Raw genomic sequence first — 16417 nt, 5'->3', positions numbered from 1 at the left:
ACATTGTTATCAGACTTCATTTACCAGAATTTCACTTCATCCAAGATAATCTAACTTTGCAAGTATGTACTGTCACTTTCTAGACAACAGAGGTCTGAATTATCTTCTCTAAACTAAATAATTGTCTAAATATTTTCCTTTTCTGGTCACTCTTAAATGCCCAAAACTTTCCTGGATATTTATTCAGTAAAGCATTTACTAAAGTATGTAAGAAGTAGACTTTATATTACTGACCACTACATTTTTTATATTGTATAAATATGCTTTTAAATATTTACTATATAAATTAAATATGCAAAGCAAGGGCCAGTTTATGTAATGTCCATATCCTTCACTTGTAGAAAGACCCCAGAGGGGTCTTACCAAATTTCAACAAGGACCATTATGTCCTTGTTAGACCAGCCCAGCTGGAATCCAACAAAAAATTATTGGATTTCTTTCAGCATGTTACTCCAGAAGGACTTTTTTCCCTAGGTCACTCAGGATTAACATGCTGGGAGCTGTTTATTGTGCCACGTGCTTTTTTCTTTCTTTTTTAAAAATATTTTATTTATTTGTTGCTTCTTTCCTTTCTATCAATTAATAACAAGATTTGGTATAAAAATGCAAGACCAAAAATCAGAAGACATGGTTCTGGAACTCCCATTTCCCACCTGCTTGAGAGAGGTGGTGATGTGCTCTAAACATCAGTTTCTTCATCTACCATGAGGTTAATTCCTTCTCCAAATACTTCTTAGAATTTTGAAACAATTGGGCACCTGTGTGGCTCAGTGGGTTAAGCCTCTGCCTTTGGCCCGGGTCATGATCTCAGGGTCCTGGGTCAAGCCCACATTGGACTCTCTGCTCAGCAGGGAGTCTGCTTTGCCATCTCTCTCTGCCTGCTGCCCTTCCTACTTATGATTTCTCTTTTTGTGTCAAATAAATAGAATCTTAAAAAAAAGAATTTTCTGATGATCAAAATCGGATAATTCAGTGAGTATGCTTTGGAAAATGGGGACATTGATTTCTCTTCATCTTTGCTCACAATTTAGAACAGTACCTAACATCTTGTGAGAATACTATTGATACTTATGAATAATTTAAATTTATAACTTTCATTCCTCTTTCTGAGAAGTTGAAGAAAGAGGAAACACTGATGATCACAAGTTATAGGATAAGTTGGTACAGTTATTGGGGAAAAATTCCTGGTCATTTCTTGTAAAATAGGACCAGTTTTATGAGTGAGGAGAAGGGATAATGACAATATATATTATGTGATGTCTAGAATGTTTAAAACATTAAGTACAGCATACAAGAGAGAAGTGCATATGTCAGATGCAGTGATACTGATAAATTACAACAAAATGAACACTTCAATGCAATCTCCACTGAGGTGGGAAATAGACCTTTAACAACACCAAAGGGTCCTCTTCTTTCTTACCCCAGTCATTAACTCTTATAGAATTTCTAGGAACTCATATAAATGCACATCCTTTACCAGTTGTTTTTCAATACTTCTGAAATATTTGTCAAAGTCTGTTTTTTAAAATATTTTTATTTATTTATTTGACAGACGGAAATTACAAGCAGGCAGAGAGGCAGGAAGAGAGAGAGAGGAAGGGAAGCATGCTTCCTTCTGAGCAGAGAGCCTGATACAGGGCTCAATCCCAGGACTCTTGGATCATGACCTGATCTGAAGGCAGAGACTTTAACCCACTGAGCCACCCAGATGCCCCCAAAGTCTGTGTTAAATGCCTTTCTTAAATGTGCAAATGATTCACCCAGGTCCTGGCAGGATTCTGAGGCAATAAGACACACAAATATCCAAAGTACAGGGGAAATGGGAACTGTGAAATGAGATTGTGAGAAGGGAAAGACCAGGAGAGATACTAACAAAGGCAAGAAGAAGGGAAAAAAAAAAGGAAGTATCAATGTATAGACTCAAGGTAATTAAAAGGGAATGAAACTGAACTGAAGCATTAGTATATTTCTTCAAAGAATCCTAGTCAATTTCTTCACTTGGAGATTTATCTATCCAAGCAATTCCTCTATTTCTTTTTTGTTTAATTTCTGGATATGATCAAGTTATTAGGAGCATTCCAAGGTAAAACAAACCTTAAAAAGCTATTGATAAGCATGTTTTACTTGCATCAACATCAATGGAGAAAACATTTTCACCTCTATGTTGACATTAGATTAACACGAGTTTAAGTAATCATTTAATAGTTTTTGTTAACTATAAAACCTCTAAAACATGGACCCAACATTTTCTAAGCTTTTTATTAATAGAGAAAATAGACAACAGATGAATCGCAGCTTCTTTTTTATTTGTCGTGTTTTAGAACCATTCATTCAGTAGAAAGTTAAAAATAGATAAATTGTTGAAGACAGTTCTATCAGAGTAGCTTTTGTTTAGTTAATAGTCTATCAAAAATTGGCTTCTAGCCAAACACCACAGTTAGCCAAAAACTAATCAGAATCAGAGATATTTGTCTACCAGTATAGCACATCAAGAAGTTGAGAATGGAGGAATTGACCAAGAGAAGTAACTTAGCTAGTGAAATTTCTCAATTTATTCATTCTATATTTATCTATACCATATTATTAGTACATAAAAAAGGTTCCATTCAAAGACCCCTCCCTAACCAAAACTACAGACAAAACTCACAGGTGCTTATAATTGCCCCTCTGTTTTTTTTCTAGGTAGTGGTGCTCAACATTCTTAGAAAATAGGCCACAAGACATATTCTCTAGCTGGACCACAACCCACATCCTGTATGAGCCCTGGGCAGAGCCTCTCAGAAAACCTGCCACCTCCTGTTCTACCAGGTCAAGAGTCAACTCCCTAACCACTCGTCTTTGCACATAGGGGCAATCCTCCCACATCTTCAAACCCTTAAAAGGCTCAGCCTGACAAAAACTTGGGGCCAACATCTCACCTGATGTCTGGTCCCTCTCCTCCTCCTGGGAAAGTGAATAAACTCTCTCTCCCTTATGGCTCTATTCTTTGTGCAATTCTTTGTCACCCACATTACCAGGCCACCTTAACATTTTGGTGGCCCTATACATGAGGACTGGATACTGCTTACCATCTCAACCAGATCTTTTTGTCAATTAATATTGGGTGAGTCAAAATTTTCATTTTTAAGAGGGCTCTGTGAGATTTTGAGCATTAGGAATTATCACTAGTTGTTGGCTGATTCCCCATGGCAGGTTCTTGATTCCCCAAGCCCCAGTACTGGGCTCAGTCAACAATCGGTGTATCAACCATTGGAGGGATGCCTCTTCTGGTTCTTTCCACAGTCTTGGGACCATCAATCCCTTTCCCTCACAGGAATCCTTGAGTTTGAGTGATACCCTTTTCTCTTGTGCTTGGTACTGGTAAGTGTTTCATCTTCTTCTTGGGATGCTGGGTCAGGATGTCTCCCTTCATGATTTTTCCCTTTGTTCCAGCCTTCAAAACCTTCTTTCTCCTATTCCTAAATTTCCAGATGGGGAATACCTTGTATAGCCTTCCTAAGGACTCCCCTCTGGGGTTGTTTCCCTAAAAATATCAAAAAACTCCAACTGGAACAAGATACTTGGCTCAAATATCTATTTTCTACTGTAATACAGCATAACCCCAATATAAATTAGATGACTAGGAGATCTGGCTATGGAATGGCTCTCTTAGTCAAAATACTCTTCTCCAACTGAGTTTATATTTTCATTGCCTTAGAAAATGATGTGAGGTTCCTATGTGAAAGCTTTATTTGAATTTGATCATCATCCTGACCTTTAAGTTGCTTGCCCTATGCTCTTTCTATTACCCCCAAAAGACACCTCTCTCTCCCCCATTCTTCTGACTCAGACTTCAGCCCTGCTGAACAACTTCTGCCTTTCCACTTGCCTATAGTCAATCCTCCCTTGGAAATTCTGTATTCTCTCACTTCTTCTCTTTCCATTAAGACATGTCAGAGCCCCCATTACCCTCCAGCCCTTGCCTCAACATCCCGATATTTCTCCCATCCATGCTTCTTATGGCCACTTTTACCAATTCCCCGATGTTCCTGCCACCCAATTCCATCTTTATGAGGTGCCTGGATCAGAGGCATTGTTCAAGTCCATATTCCTTTCTCCATGACAGATCTTTATCATATAGAATCTAAACTTGGCTCTTTCCCTCAACTAAGCAATTTGAGTATCTCATCCTTTCTTATGATTTATCCTGGAGAGACCTCTATGTTATGCTCTACACCTGTATCAGACCAGAGGAAAAGACCAGAATTTTGTCCAAGGCTACTGAATATGCTGATGATATGAACTGCAGACAACTTGCGCAATATGCTCCCAGCAAATCAATGGCTCCCTTAGCTGAGCCCAGTTGGACTTATCAGCTCTCCTCAAGAACAAGGTCAAAGATGACCACATGGTCGCTCACCTTATGGAAGGTATGAAAGGAGAAGCTTCTAAACAGGTCAGTTATGAAAGGTTAAAGAAGATTGTCCAGAGATGAGATGAAAACCCTGCCCTTATTCTCACTTACCTGACTGAGGCTGTATAAAAATTCACCATTCTTGATCCTAACTCTTACAAAGGAAAATATATCCTGGCTATGCTTTTCATCTGCCAGTAAGCTCCAGACATTAGAAAAAAATGAAACAAAACACAACTTCAGAAACTATATAAAGGCCCTCAAACTCCTTAATCTGGACTACTAGACCCAGCCTTCAAGGTTTTTCACAGAAGAGAGGAGGATATCAAAGGAAAAAGAGACAAAAGTATCAAAAAATGATCTCATTCTTATTCTATCCTTACTATTGTCCATAATACTATTGTCCATAATAGAGCTATTCAGGAAAAATATTACCCTACTAGCTCAACCTGTTACACCTACAGTAAACCGGGTCACTGGTCTAAACAATATCCCAATAAAAACCATAACTTGAAACCACTTTCCCCTCCTGTAAGCAAGTTGGCCACTGAAAGAGTGACCAAAGTTGGGGGAGAACCACCCAAAACCTGTCTTTGGGGCCCAAACAAGGGGCATCAGCCATATCCCTGGTGGCAGATCTCTTGGGACTTCTCTAAGACTGGTACTCATACATCTCAGGATTGGCAAAGGCTCCCACACATGTCATTTCCATCTCCATGGCTGAAACCAGGGTAAGTCTCTATTAACACTGGAACAATCTACAGCACTTTACCAGAAGTTTCCAGACATTCTTTTTCCCCCTCCACATGTGTCAGGATTTACTGTGTTCTTTCTCAATCTCCAGTTACCCCGCTTTTCTCATGTGCCCTGGGAGATCAAATCTTTAGCCATTCTTTTCTTGTTTGGCCATGCTGTCTTGTCCCCTTCCTGGGATGACTAGGGATGTCCCCATCAAGACTAGGTACTCACCTTCATCTTCACCCTGTCCATCCCCAATCCCAATTCTTCGGACTCCTTACTGAACCAACAAACCTTGTTTCCACTTCACTCTCTCCAGGTAAGACTTTGGTTCCCACACCCATGTGAGATATCTCAGAATCAGTTAAGATTGTTGCTCATCTTACCCTCATTACTATATGCCTTAAGGGTTCAACTTATTTCCTTTCAAAACTGATATCCTCTTAAAGCTGAGTCCTTGTGAGATTCATAACTTCTTGTTTCCAAATATTTTGCATTAAAATTAAAACCTACTAATTCTCCTTACAACACTCCACTCCTTCCATTCAAAAAGCTAGATGATTTTTTAGACTAGTTTAGGATCTCATAATTATCAATGAGGCATTTGTCCCCACCCACCTCATTATTTCCAGTTCATACACCCTTCTCCACCATTCAACCCTACACCATGTACTTCACGGTCTTAAATCTTAAAGATGGATTTTTCACTATTTCCATCTACCCAGAATCCCAAGACCTTTCCACCTTCACCTGGGCTGACCCTGACACCTGATGCTCTCAACAGTTAACTTGGAGTGTTTGACCATAAGGTTTTAGGGATAGCCCCCAATTCTTTGGACAAGCTTTGACCTAAGATCTCTCTAATCTCTCTCTTTCCCAAATAGTACCCTTTTCTAATACATAGATGCCTCTGTAGCCTCTCTTTTCCCACTTCTATTTCTGGCTTCATCACACTCCTAACCTTCCTAAACAACAAAGGTTATAGATTGTCCTTTTCCAAATCTCAACTTAATCAGCAATCTTTCACATGCCTGGGAAGCCCTGGATTTCAGAACAAAGCAGTCTGCTACCAGAATGTCATGCTCCTGTCTCCTTTGCAGCTAGGTAGGGAGAGCTCTATGACCCTATTCAGCAGGAACTATTTACAGAATAATGACTTTCCCCCATTTTCCCAATCAAGAATAATTTCAAATAGAGAGGAGGGAATAAAAGGAATCTATTCAAAGTCCCTTACCTGACCAAGTGTGCAGACAAAACTCACAGTTGTAAGTAATTGATCCTAACTTTTTTTGTTTGTTTGTTTTTCTAGGTCATAGGACCCCACATTCTCAGAAAATAGACCACAAGACATATTCTCTAGCTGAACCACATCCCACATCCTGGACAAGCCCCAGACAGAGCCCTTAGAAAAACTTGCCCCTCCTGCTCTACCTGGCTAAAATGTCAAACCCCTCCCCACTCCTACCCCCCATGAACACAACAGAAACCCTCTCAAATCCTTCAGAAACCTTTAAAAAGCCCAGCCTGACAGAAACTCCTGGCTGACATCCCTCTTGGATGATATAATATAATATATATCTATATATATAGATATATATATGTAATATGATATAATATATCATAAATATATAAATCATATAATAATATATCATATGATATAATATATATATAGCCAGGAGTTTCTGTCAGGCTGGGCTTTTTTGATTTGAGAGGGTTTCTGTTGTGTTCATGGGGGGTAGGACTGGGGAGGGGTTTGGCTTTTAGCCAGGTAGAGCAGGAGGAGGCAGGTTTTTCTAAGGACTCTGTCTGGGGCTTGTCCAGGATGTGGGATGTGGTATATATATGTAAATATGTGTGTGTATATATATATGTATATACACACACACACATACACACACACACACCACATATATCCATATGTGATACATATGTGATACATATGTCACATATATCACATATGATATTCATTCTCCTCTCTTGGAGAGTGAATAAATTCTGTTCTGCTTGTGGTTTTACTCTTTGAAGAATTCTTTGTCATCCACATCACAGGCCACCCTAGCAGTGCATTAATGCAAGTTTTTGAAGTTTTTAGCCATGTTTCTATCTGAATGACGGAAGTCAGATTTTATTCAACTAGTAAATGTCTATTGATTTCCAGGAACATAAAAAACTCTATGTGAATAAATGCATGATAACTACCCATAGTTTAATTTCAGTAGTTAGAGAATACAACCATTCATAAAAGATGACTAAGAATACAGAAACCAAAATACAATTAAATTATTTTCATAAAATTTTCCTAAATAAAGCTGCTACATTACCATTAGAAAATATTTAATTTATATGAATGTTTGACATTAAATACTCAAGGATATGGTGACTGCTCCTTCAATTTCTGTTCAAAAATTGATCAATAATATAGATGCAAAAGACACATAAACATGTGTAACATAAAAATATTTATTCAGTACTCTTAAAGGGGGCATTTGCTCCATTTGGGATTATTTACAGTATTACTTGAAGAGAAGGAGCAAAGTTTTGGAAAAAGTTTTCTGGAAAAAGTTTTACAGTGAATCCAGACTAGAGAATTGGCCAATTATGATACTTGTAGTCTTTGCTTATTGTTCCTATGTAGTTTTTGCAAAGATATGAGTTTACCTATTGATAATTCAGGATTACAAAAATCACAGTGAATATTTCTCCAGAATCAAAAGCATATTTTATGGAATAAGTGTGTGTCAGTGGCTACAACACAAATGATGTGTGTATCTGGCCCCCTCTAGTATTTCCTGTACAAATCCAGCACTCTCATTGTTCAAGAGGAGGATCATCTTCCCAGCATTTTATTAGAGCTGTGGCCACATCTTTATTCCTCAAAATGTATATGAGTGGGCTGACCATTGAGGTGAGGATGGTATAGAAGGTGGATACAAACTTGTCTTTCTCTGGTGTGTGGTAAGAATGGGGCAGCACATTTGTGTAGAAGGCTGCACCATAGGAAATTCTCACCACCGAAATATGGGAGGAAGAGTTAGCAAAGGCTTTATGCTGGCCTTCAGCAGAGTTCATCCAATGGACGGTAAGCAAGATGCATTTATAGGAAATAGAGATGATGGATATAGGGATGAGCAGAATTAGCACACAGCAGGCATACATCAGAGTCTCACAGAGTGATGTATCAAGACATGACATTTTTAGTACTGCTGGAATCTCACAGAAAAAGTGATTAATTTCTTGGGAAATTAATCAGTAGGGGAAACTCATGGTGAAGGGGGTCAGCATGAATCCATCTAAGGAGCTACCAACCCAGAAGCCTACCACCATGAACAAACAAATCCTGCAGTTCATGAGGAGAGGATTTCCCAGGGGTTTGCACACAGCCAGGTACCGGCCAAAAGCCATGAGGCCTAGCAAGAAAAATTCACCTCCAATTAGGGTTAGGTAGAGGAAGATCTGAAGTATGTCCCAAAAAGGAGATGATCTTTTTCTTGGATAGAAGATCTTGCAGCATTTGGGAAGAGTTATACAAATGTAAACTGTGTCCATGAAAGCTGGCTGAGTAAAAAGTACATGGGTATATGGAGGTGATAGTCCACATGGATGAGCAGAATCATGATCACATTGGCTGTTACAGCCACCAAAAAAAAAAAAAAAATGGATAAGACCACTGCAAAGGTAAGCCCGGGAATGCAGGATGTGTGATGAGGCCCAAGAGGATAAAGTTGGTGGTATTTTGGAGAATGGCCTTCATGCTCATGCCACATGGTAGCTCCTGGGGCTCCAAAGGCAAAATGTTGCTAGGATAATTAATAATTGATACTTGGGCAGGGCCAACTATGGATAATATGTCAGAAGCAGCATGGGATAAAGGAAAGAATATAGAATTCAGAATAATTTTGAATTGTAGTTTCAATATTGGTATAATTATGGTCTATGTGATATTAGACAGATAAACTATAACACTTTCATTATCTGTGAAAGGTAATCATAGGTCTATATCTCTGTGGGCTGGGCATGACATATAAATACAATAGTTTATACAAAACCACTTTCAAAATTTGCTTTATTTTATTCTGAACTGTCTTCTTTAAATTCTTTATAAGCTTATTAATTTAGATTAAATATTTCCTGAGGTCGGTAACTGCACCTTCCCCTCCATATTGCTTTGCAAAAAAAAAAAAAAAATTCAAGGGTTGATTGAATTTAAGTTTTTCTCTGTAGTGAAGATTATTACATTATTAAGATCATACATTGACACACACTTGTGATTTCATAAATTGATAGAAAATAAAGATGGACCCAATAAATCTAGATGAATTTAGTATTGGGTGCTGCTGTTTATTATTTTTTAATGATTTATTATTATTATTACTTTTGAGGGAGATAAGGAGAGGGAAGGACAGGCAGAGGGAGAGAGAAAATCCCAAGCAGGTTCCACATCCAGCACAGAGCTCAATGTGGGGCTCGATTTCACAACCCTGAGATCATGCTCTGAGCTGAAATTAAGAGTTGAATGCATCCACTGAGCCACCCAGGTGCCCTGGGGCATCTGTTATTACTAAACAGCTTTTTGAATGGTTGGGACATTAGGGATTAACAGGGCAGAGCTACTAACTTAAACTGAGGATCAGCATCAGTTGGGCTATGGTGAGATGTGCTGCCAAAGAAGTTCACCTTTTTAGGCATAGGTAACTTTAAGCAGTTGGATCCCTTTTTCTCATGGGATAACTTGGGATGAGGAATCTCTAATGAGGATAGTCATGAACTATATTCCACAAGGAGGGTTTTGAGTTCATCATCATGGCGGTCCTTTTGGTTGCTATTGTCGAGTAGTATATAAAAATTTTGTACTAAATAGGGGCTCATATTATTCTATGGTGACTGAAGCCTTTCTTAAATTACTGGTTAGCCGAAACATTAACATATTTTTTTTCTGATAGGGTGGAATTCTGAATCTATTAAAATGTTATATTATCCTAGGAATCTATTGCTAGTTTACTTTTTCATTCCTTAACATTTATTTTTGTACTGTGTTACTGATCCTTCATGTTTATAAGTAAAGGTAATTCCAGATGGCAAAATGATTTCTGAATTTAAAGGGAAAAAGAAACAATACTATTAAAACTCCTTTGAACTACTTCTCATACTTTTTATTTTTGAGGAAGTTATATGAGTATTTTTTGGATATGTTCATGGATATTGAGGAATGAGTTTATTATTATTATCATATTTTGTTTTTCCTCTTGTATTTCAGTGACAGACTTACTGAAGTTTATTTCTATAAAATGTATTGGCCGTCAATACTATAAATATACCCGGATATTTTGTTTACATAATAATGAAATTTGTAATCTGTGAAGAATTGAAAAGGAATAATTATCCCTTTATGTGAGAATAAAATGAATCAGGGCAATAGATTTATTTTTCTAAGTGTTCATCAAAAATGGATTTATATTATGAGTAATAGTCTAAACAAATAAGTAAAATCCAGAGGGGGGAAATAAAATCAATTTTGTGTTAACCTACATTTATTACACCTTATCAGTTAAGCAGGATAAAAACAAGTGCTTGGATAGTTAAAAAACAATACCTGGTATTTACCCCAAAGATAGAGATGTAGTGAAAAGAAGGACCATATGTACTCCAAAGTTCAAAGCAACAATGTCCACAACAGGCAAACTGTGGAAAGAGACAAGATGCCTTTCAACAGGCAAATGGATAAAGAAGATGCGGTCCATATATACAATGGAATATTACTCAGCCATCAGATAGGATGAATACCCAACTTTTGCATCCACATGAATGGGACTGGAAGAGATTATGCTGAATAAAATAAGTCAATTATCATTGGTTTCACTTACTTGTGGAACATAGGAAATGACATGGAGGACATTAGGGGAAGGGAAGGAAAAGTGAAGGAGGGTATCGGAGGGGGAGATGGAGCGTGAGAGACTGTGGACTCTGAGAAACAATATGAGGGTTTTAGAGGGCAGGGATTGGGGGGATGGGTGAGCTTGGTGGTGGGTATTAAGGAGGGCACACAGTGGCTGGAGCATGGTGTTATATGTAAACAATGAATCTTGGAACACTACATCAAAAACTAATGATGTATTGTATGGTGACTAACATAACATAATTAAAAGATAAACAATACTGGATATCAACTGTAACTCTCAGCAAATTTGATGAAAGTCAACTACTTCTGCCTTCTTTAATATGCAGAAGATTTTCTTGTGACATGCACAGGTCTCATTCATATACAAAGAGACAGAATTTAAGATATTACGGCTGAAATTGTGTTTATAAGGTTTTGCAGTGAAAATTGTCTATGAAAATAAATTACTTTTGAATCAAAATATGGGCCACATAATTTATTTTATATGAACACTCAGATTGTACTCTACAGAGTATTGACAGGGGTAAATCATTCTTCTTCTTCTTATTATTATTATTATTAATTGAAATTAACCCCCATATAGTAAGTCACTCTTATTGCCTCAAATCTTCTTGATTAGGGAATGAAAAATTTTCTAACATTTTAAAAAAGATTTTACTCATTTATTTGAGAGAGAGAGAAAGAGAAAGTGACCACAGAGGGAGAGTGAGAGGGTGGAGCAGATGCCCCACTGAACAGAAAGCCTGAGGCAGGTTTGATCCTAGGACCCAGGGATCATGACCTAAGTTGAAGGCAGACACTTAACTGACTGAGCCACACGGGCACCCCACATTTAGATCCTTTCTTAGTATATATGCTAGAATAATAGATTATGAAAGTTGAAATAAAGATATAATTTTATACCAAATTTCTTATTTCAAAAATAACCATAGACTCATTGCATTAAAAAAATGGATTTAGGTTGCGTGTGTGTGTGTGTGTGAGATATATATATATATATATATATATATATATATATATATATATAGTGTGTATAGGGAACAGAACCTGCTAAAAGAATAGCACATTAAGAGGTTTAGGACATGTTTACTTTGTCAATGAATCAAATATATAATTACTAAAAATACAAAATATATAAAAACTAATGTGACACATGGTCAAAATGTACAGTTAATATTATATTGTAGATATTTGGAATGGACATTAAGCAGTGACCATATATACATCATGAACACAATATTTTAAGGTTAACTTTTGTTTACACCACTTCTTGGTATCTAATTTTGATGTCAGTGTTCACACTCTTGCTTAAAGTAATGTGTTACTTGGTTTATTTACACATATAAGAGTCCAGATCACTCCCCATCAACTAACTTTCCTCTATCATTTTCCTCTATCATTTTCCTCTATTCAAAGTTATCAGGTTTTTTCCACTTCCCTCCCAAACTAAAGAATTTTTTCTTCCATAAAAAAACAAAACAAAAACAAAGCAAAACAAAACATCATTTTATCTGCATGACCTCAGAATCAGGCCTTTCTGATGTTTGAGTCAGAAAATCTTCTGACCCGCAGACTGTTCAGTTAATACATGGAACTTGGGGAAGAACCAGCCAAAAGTGGAAAAGACCGCCAACAGAAGCTTTGGATCTCTGCATTAAAAAAAGGAAAAGTGAGTTTTGTAAGGGGTGTTCATCCTTCTTATGGTCTTCCATATGAGGAGAAGTAAAGAGATGTAGGAGGAACTCTGTGCAGGGTGCCAGCTGGTAGAAGCAGCACATTTCAATAAAACAGGCCTGGAGTTGTTCTGGGAGAAGCCACAGAAATTCAGGCAGTTTGTGACCCTCACAGCTTCTTGTAAGAAGAGAATTCCAAGTGAGATTAGGCAACATTTTATCAGGAAGAACTGTTGTCCAAGAAAGACAAGTATTGAAACAGTACTTTCTGATACCCTGTATGTATATACATGTATATATTTTTAAGTTTTCTGCATATTAGAATGTTTTGGCATCTTAAAATCCCTTCTAACTATGGAAGGACTGCCCCTTCCAGGGCTAGCCAAATCTTGATAAATAGCAAAGGGCTCAGCTAGAGCCATGTTTTTGATATGAAAAATAACCAATACAGACTCTGACCTCCTCTATATGGCATGTACACTCCTAGATAAAATACTTCTCTGCCTAAATCTTTCAGAATTAGGTATGAAGCAACTAGAGACCACAGTAGAGCCAAACAAAATTATCTGAATGAGCCAATCCTAACCTGTTTCCCTCATATTGCCTTATCTATCCACAGAAACTCAAATAAAAGCTATGGCGTAATGCTTTCTTCTCACTTTTCCCATTTGGAACTTGGTGTTGTGCCGTGCTTTCTGTCTCTAAGAACTGTAAGCAAAATACACTTTTTTAAAAACTGAACTTGGCTGCTGTCTCTTCCTGTGGTTGTTCCTGGCTGACATTTAACATATCTCACTTTTCTCCCAAGCATTCGCCAAACTTTTAACTACACCTACCTACATATAAAGAGGGTAATCCTTGTCTTAAACGCATTCAGAGGTAAATCAATTCTTCCCCCTGTGTTACTAATATTTTAAACCTACCCCCTAATGTCTGAAAACTCCTCATAATGAGTACTAAGCACTCTCTTTCAACCAATCAGCTCTTAAAATTGATTTTCCTCTTCAGTGAATCTATCCATGTCTTTCCAAACTATACCAGATTTCCCTTAGTTTCCTATATTTCAAACTAAATATCCCTTTTCCAATAATCTAGTTGCCAAAAGTGAATGCATAAATTCATCATTTTTAATTCCTTCTAATTTCTTTCTAGTAGTCACAGAGTGATGCTTAAAAAATGCATCCCACTCTCTGGGAAATGTTTTACCTTGTTTCCATGAAAATCTAACATCCTACCTCAGAGCAACTGAGTCCAACCCTATCTTAGTAAGGTCACAGTGGAACAACAGACTCCTTAACTACTTGGATATGGAGGTGGGGCTAGTTCAAAATATTTTTCATTAATAATGGATTTCAGCATCTTGCAGGAGGAATCCCCGGGCTGTCAATTAATCTAAATTTATAAGATTTACCTTGTGCATTATGGGAAGGTCAACAAAAGCCCATCCCTTTTACTGGAGTGTGCATTCTTTTCCCAAGTTAAAAGTTGTAATTATTTCTTTAAATCTCACAATTGAACTACTTACCTAATCCTGGAATTATTCCAGAGTAATAATAATAATAAAGTGGCCTAGAAGTAAAAGCAGACCATACACTATGGAGTATTATGCCTCCATCAGAAAGCATGAATACCCAACTTTTGTAGCAACATGGACGGGATTGGAATAGATTATGCTGAGTGAAATAAGTCAAGCAGAGAGAGTCAAGTATCATATGGTTTCACTTATTTGTGGAGCATAACAAATAGCATGGAGGACATGGGGAGATAGAGAGGAGAAGGGAGTTGGGGGAAATTGGAAAGGGAGATGAACCATGAGAGACTATGGACTCTGAAAAATAATCTGAGGGTTTTGAAGGGGCAGAGGTGGGAGGTCGGGGTACCAGGTGGTGGGTATTATAGAGGGCATGGATTGCATGGAGCACTGGGTGTGGTGCAAAAATAATGAATACTGTTATGCTGAAAATAAATAAAAAATAAATTAAATAAAAGAGAAGTAAAAGTAGACCAACCTAAATTTAAAATTAAAACTTAATATATCTAAAAAAACAACAAACAAACAACAACAACAACAACAACAAAAAACTGTACCAAACTAAGAATTTCTCTCCTGTGTCACTTGCCTATTTTGTTTGAATATAATTTATTACAAATATGCATTTGACAGAGAAATTAAGTGGTTTTCATAATTATTTATCTAGTGGTTAGTGGAGAAAGAATTCAAATTCAGTATGAAATAAAGAAGACATGATAAAAAGAAAATAAAGTAGAAAAGAAGAAAGTACTGGAGTGGATGAGAAGAAGAAGAGAGGGAAGTAAAAAGGGGAAGGAAAGAAAAATAAATAAGAGATAAAGTAAAACAGAGGCCATACATTTTCTAAAAGTTATTTTGCATAAATAGCTTTAAACATAAGATAAATTGAACTTTCTAAAAATGAAATTCATTTTATTTCTCTAGAGAGGAAATAGGAAGTTGTCTTGTTTGGGGAGGGGAACAACTTAAGTACTACCATTAAAATAAGAGCAATAATAATGATAATAAATATCATGATAGAATGTTTCTTATGCACTACGTCTAGTGATGGGCACATTCCTTACATGCCTTCTAATTCTCACAAATTTATTAGACCTAGACCTTAAATCCTATACCCTCTACATTATAAATAAAAACACATATATGTTTCCAGTCACTTAGGATACTTTTTAAAAACTAATTACTGAAAAATGTTTTATAGTTCTCCAATAAATATAAAATTTCCTTCATTAGATGGGCAATTGATTTGAATAGAATATTACCTTCACTCTGATGTGACTTACTACAGAGCCTCCAATGGGTTTCAATGACATATTGACCCTCTCAGTCCTGGATTGATCTGTAGTGCCCAAGTTGACTACATCCAGCAGAGAGTTAATCTGGTTGCTAACTGCCACCTCAGTTTACCCCATTCTTCCATACAACTAGAATGTATTTATTTGTTTAAAATAGTTATTTATTTGAGAAAGAGAAAAAAAATGCAAGCAAGGGGGAGGGGCAGAGGAAGAAAGAGGATCTCAAGAAAACTCCCCACTAACTGTGTGGAGCCCAATGAGGGGCTCAATCTCAAGACCATAACATCCTTATTTCAGCCAAAATCAAGAGCTGGACACAACTGACTGAGTCACCCAAGTGCTCCAACTATCATTTTTTTTTATATCTATATGATGAGAATAATTGAAAAGTGCTGATATAACAATTAAGTCAGGCTTTTATTATTATTACTTAATTTTCTAAGGAAAGTAGCACAGACTGTGGACATCACAACTTTTCACCTGGTGTTGAACTTAGTTATCATGTAAAAATACAAGTCCAAATTATTTATGTATGATAGATATTTTGTGACTTCTCTATGTTGCTTTTCATGTTTCTGGATCATTTTTTTAATCGCTCTTTCTCCTCCTCTTCCACACTTTCAGGCCTTCCAAGTAATATGTCTTGCATAAAAGTAGAGATTAACATTTCTTTATGTCCCAAAACAGCAATTCCCAAAGTCTGGATGTTTATATTCCCAGTGTTTGGTTTCAGTTCAAATGATTTTGTTCAGTCACATCATTACAAAGTGCTACCTGTCATTTACAGTAAATTTTCTTAGAATAAAACTTTGTTTATTATGATAAGATCACATTAATATATACTTTTTAGAATGTCTTTTCTAAATTTCTTAAGATTTTTGCTCTATCCTA

General features: G+C 36.8%; 1 protein-coding gene across 1 annotated transcript; it reads right to left on the bottom strand.

Moving 5' to 3' along the window:
- Positions 1 to 7939: 7939 nt before the first annotated feature.
- LOC116587151 (olfactory receptor 2T2-like) lies at positions 7940 to 8895 on the bottom strand. The gene is given in 2 exon segments (XM_032337893.1): positions 7940 to 8685; positions 8688 to 8895. Coding segments are annotated over 2 exon segments (954 nt in total).
- Between the last annotated feature and the right edge of the window lie 7522 nt (positions 8896 to 16417).

Source organism: Mustela erminea, chromosome 3, assembly GCF_009829155.1.
Source record: "Mustela erminea isolate mMusErm1 chromosome 3, mMusErm1.Pri, whole genome shotgun sequence".
In the NCBI taxonomy this organism is placed as follows: Eukaryota; Metazoa; Chordata; class Mammalia; order Carnivora; family Mustelidae; genus Mustela; species Mustela erminea.
Note: the sequence above shows the minus strand (reverse complement) of the source record. Positions and strands in the feature narration are given on the sequence as shown.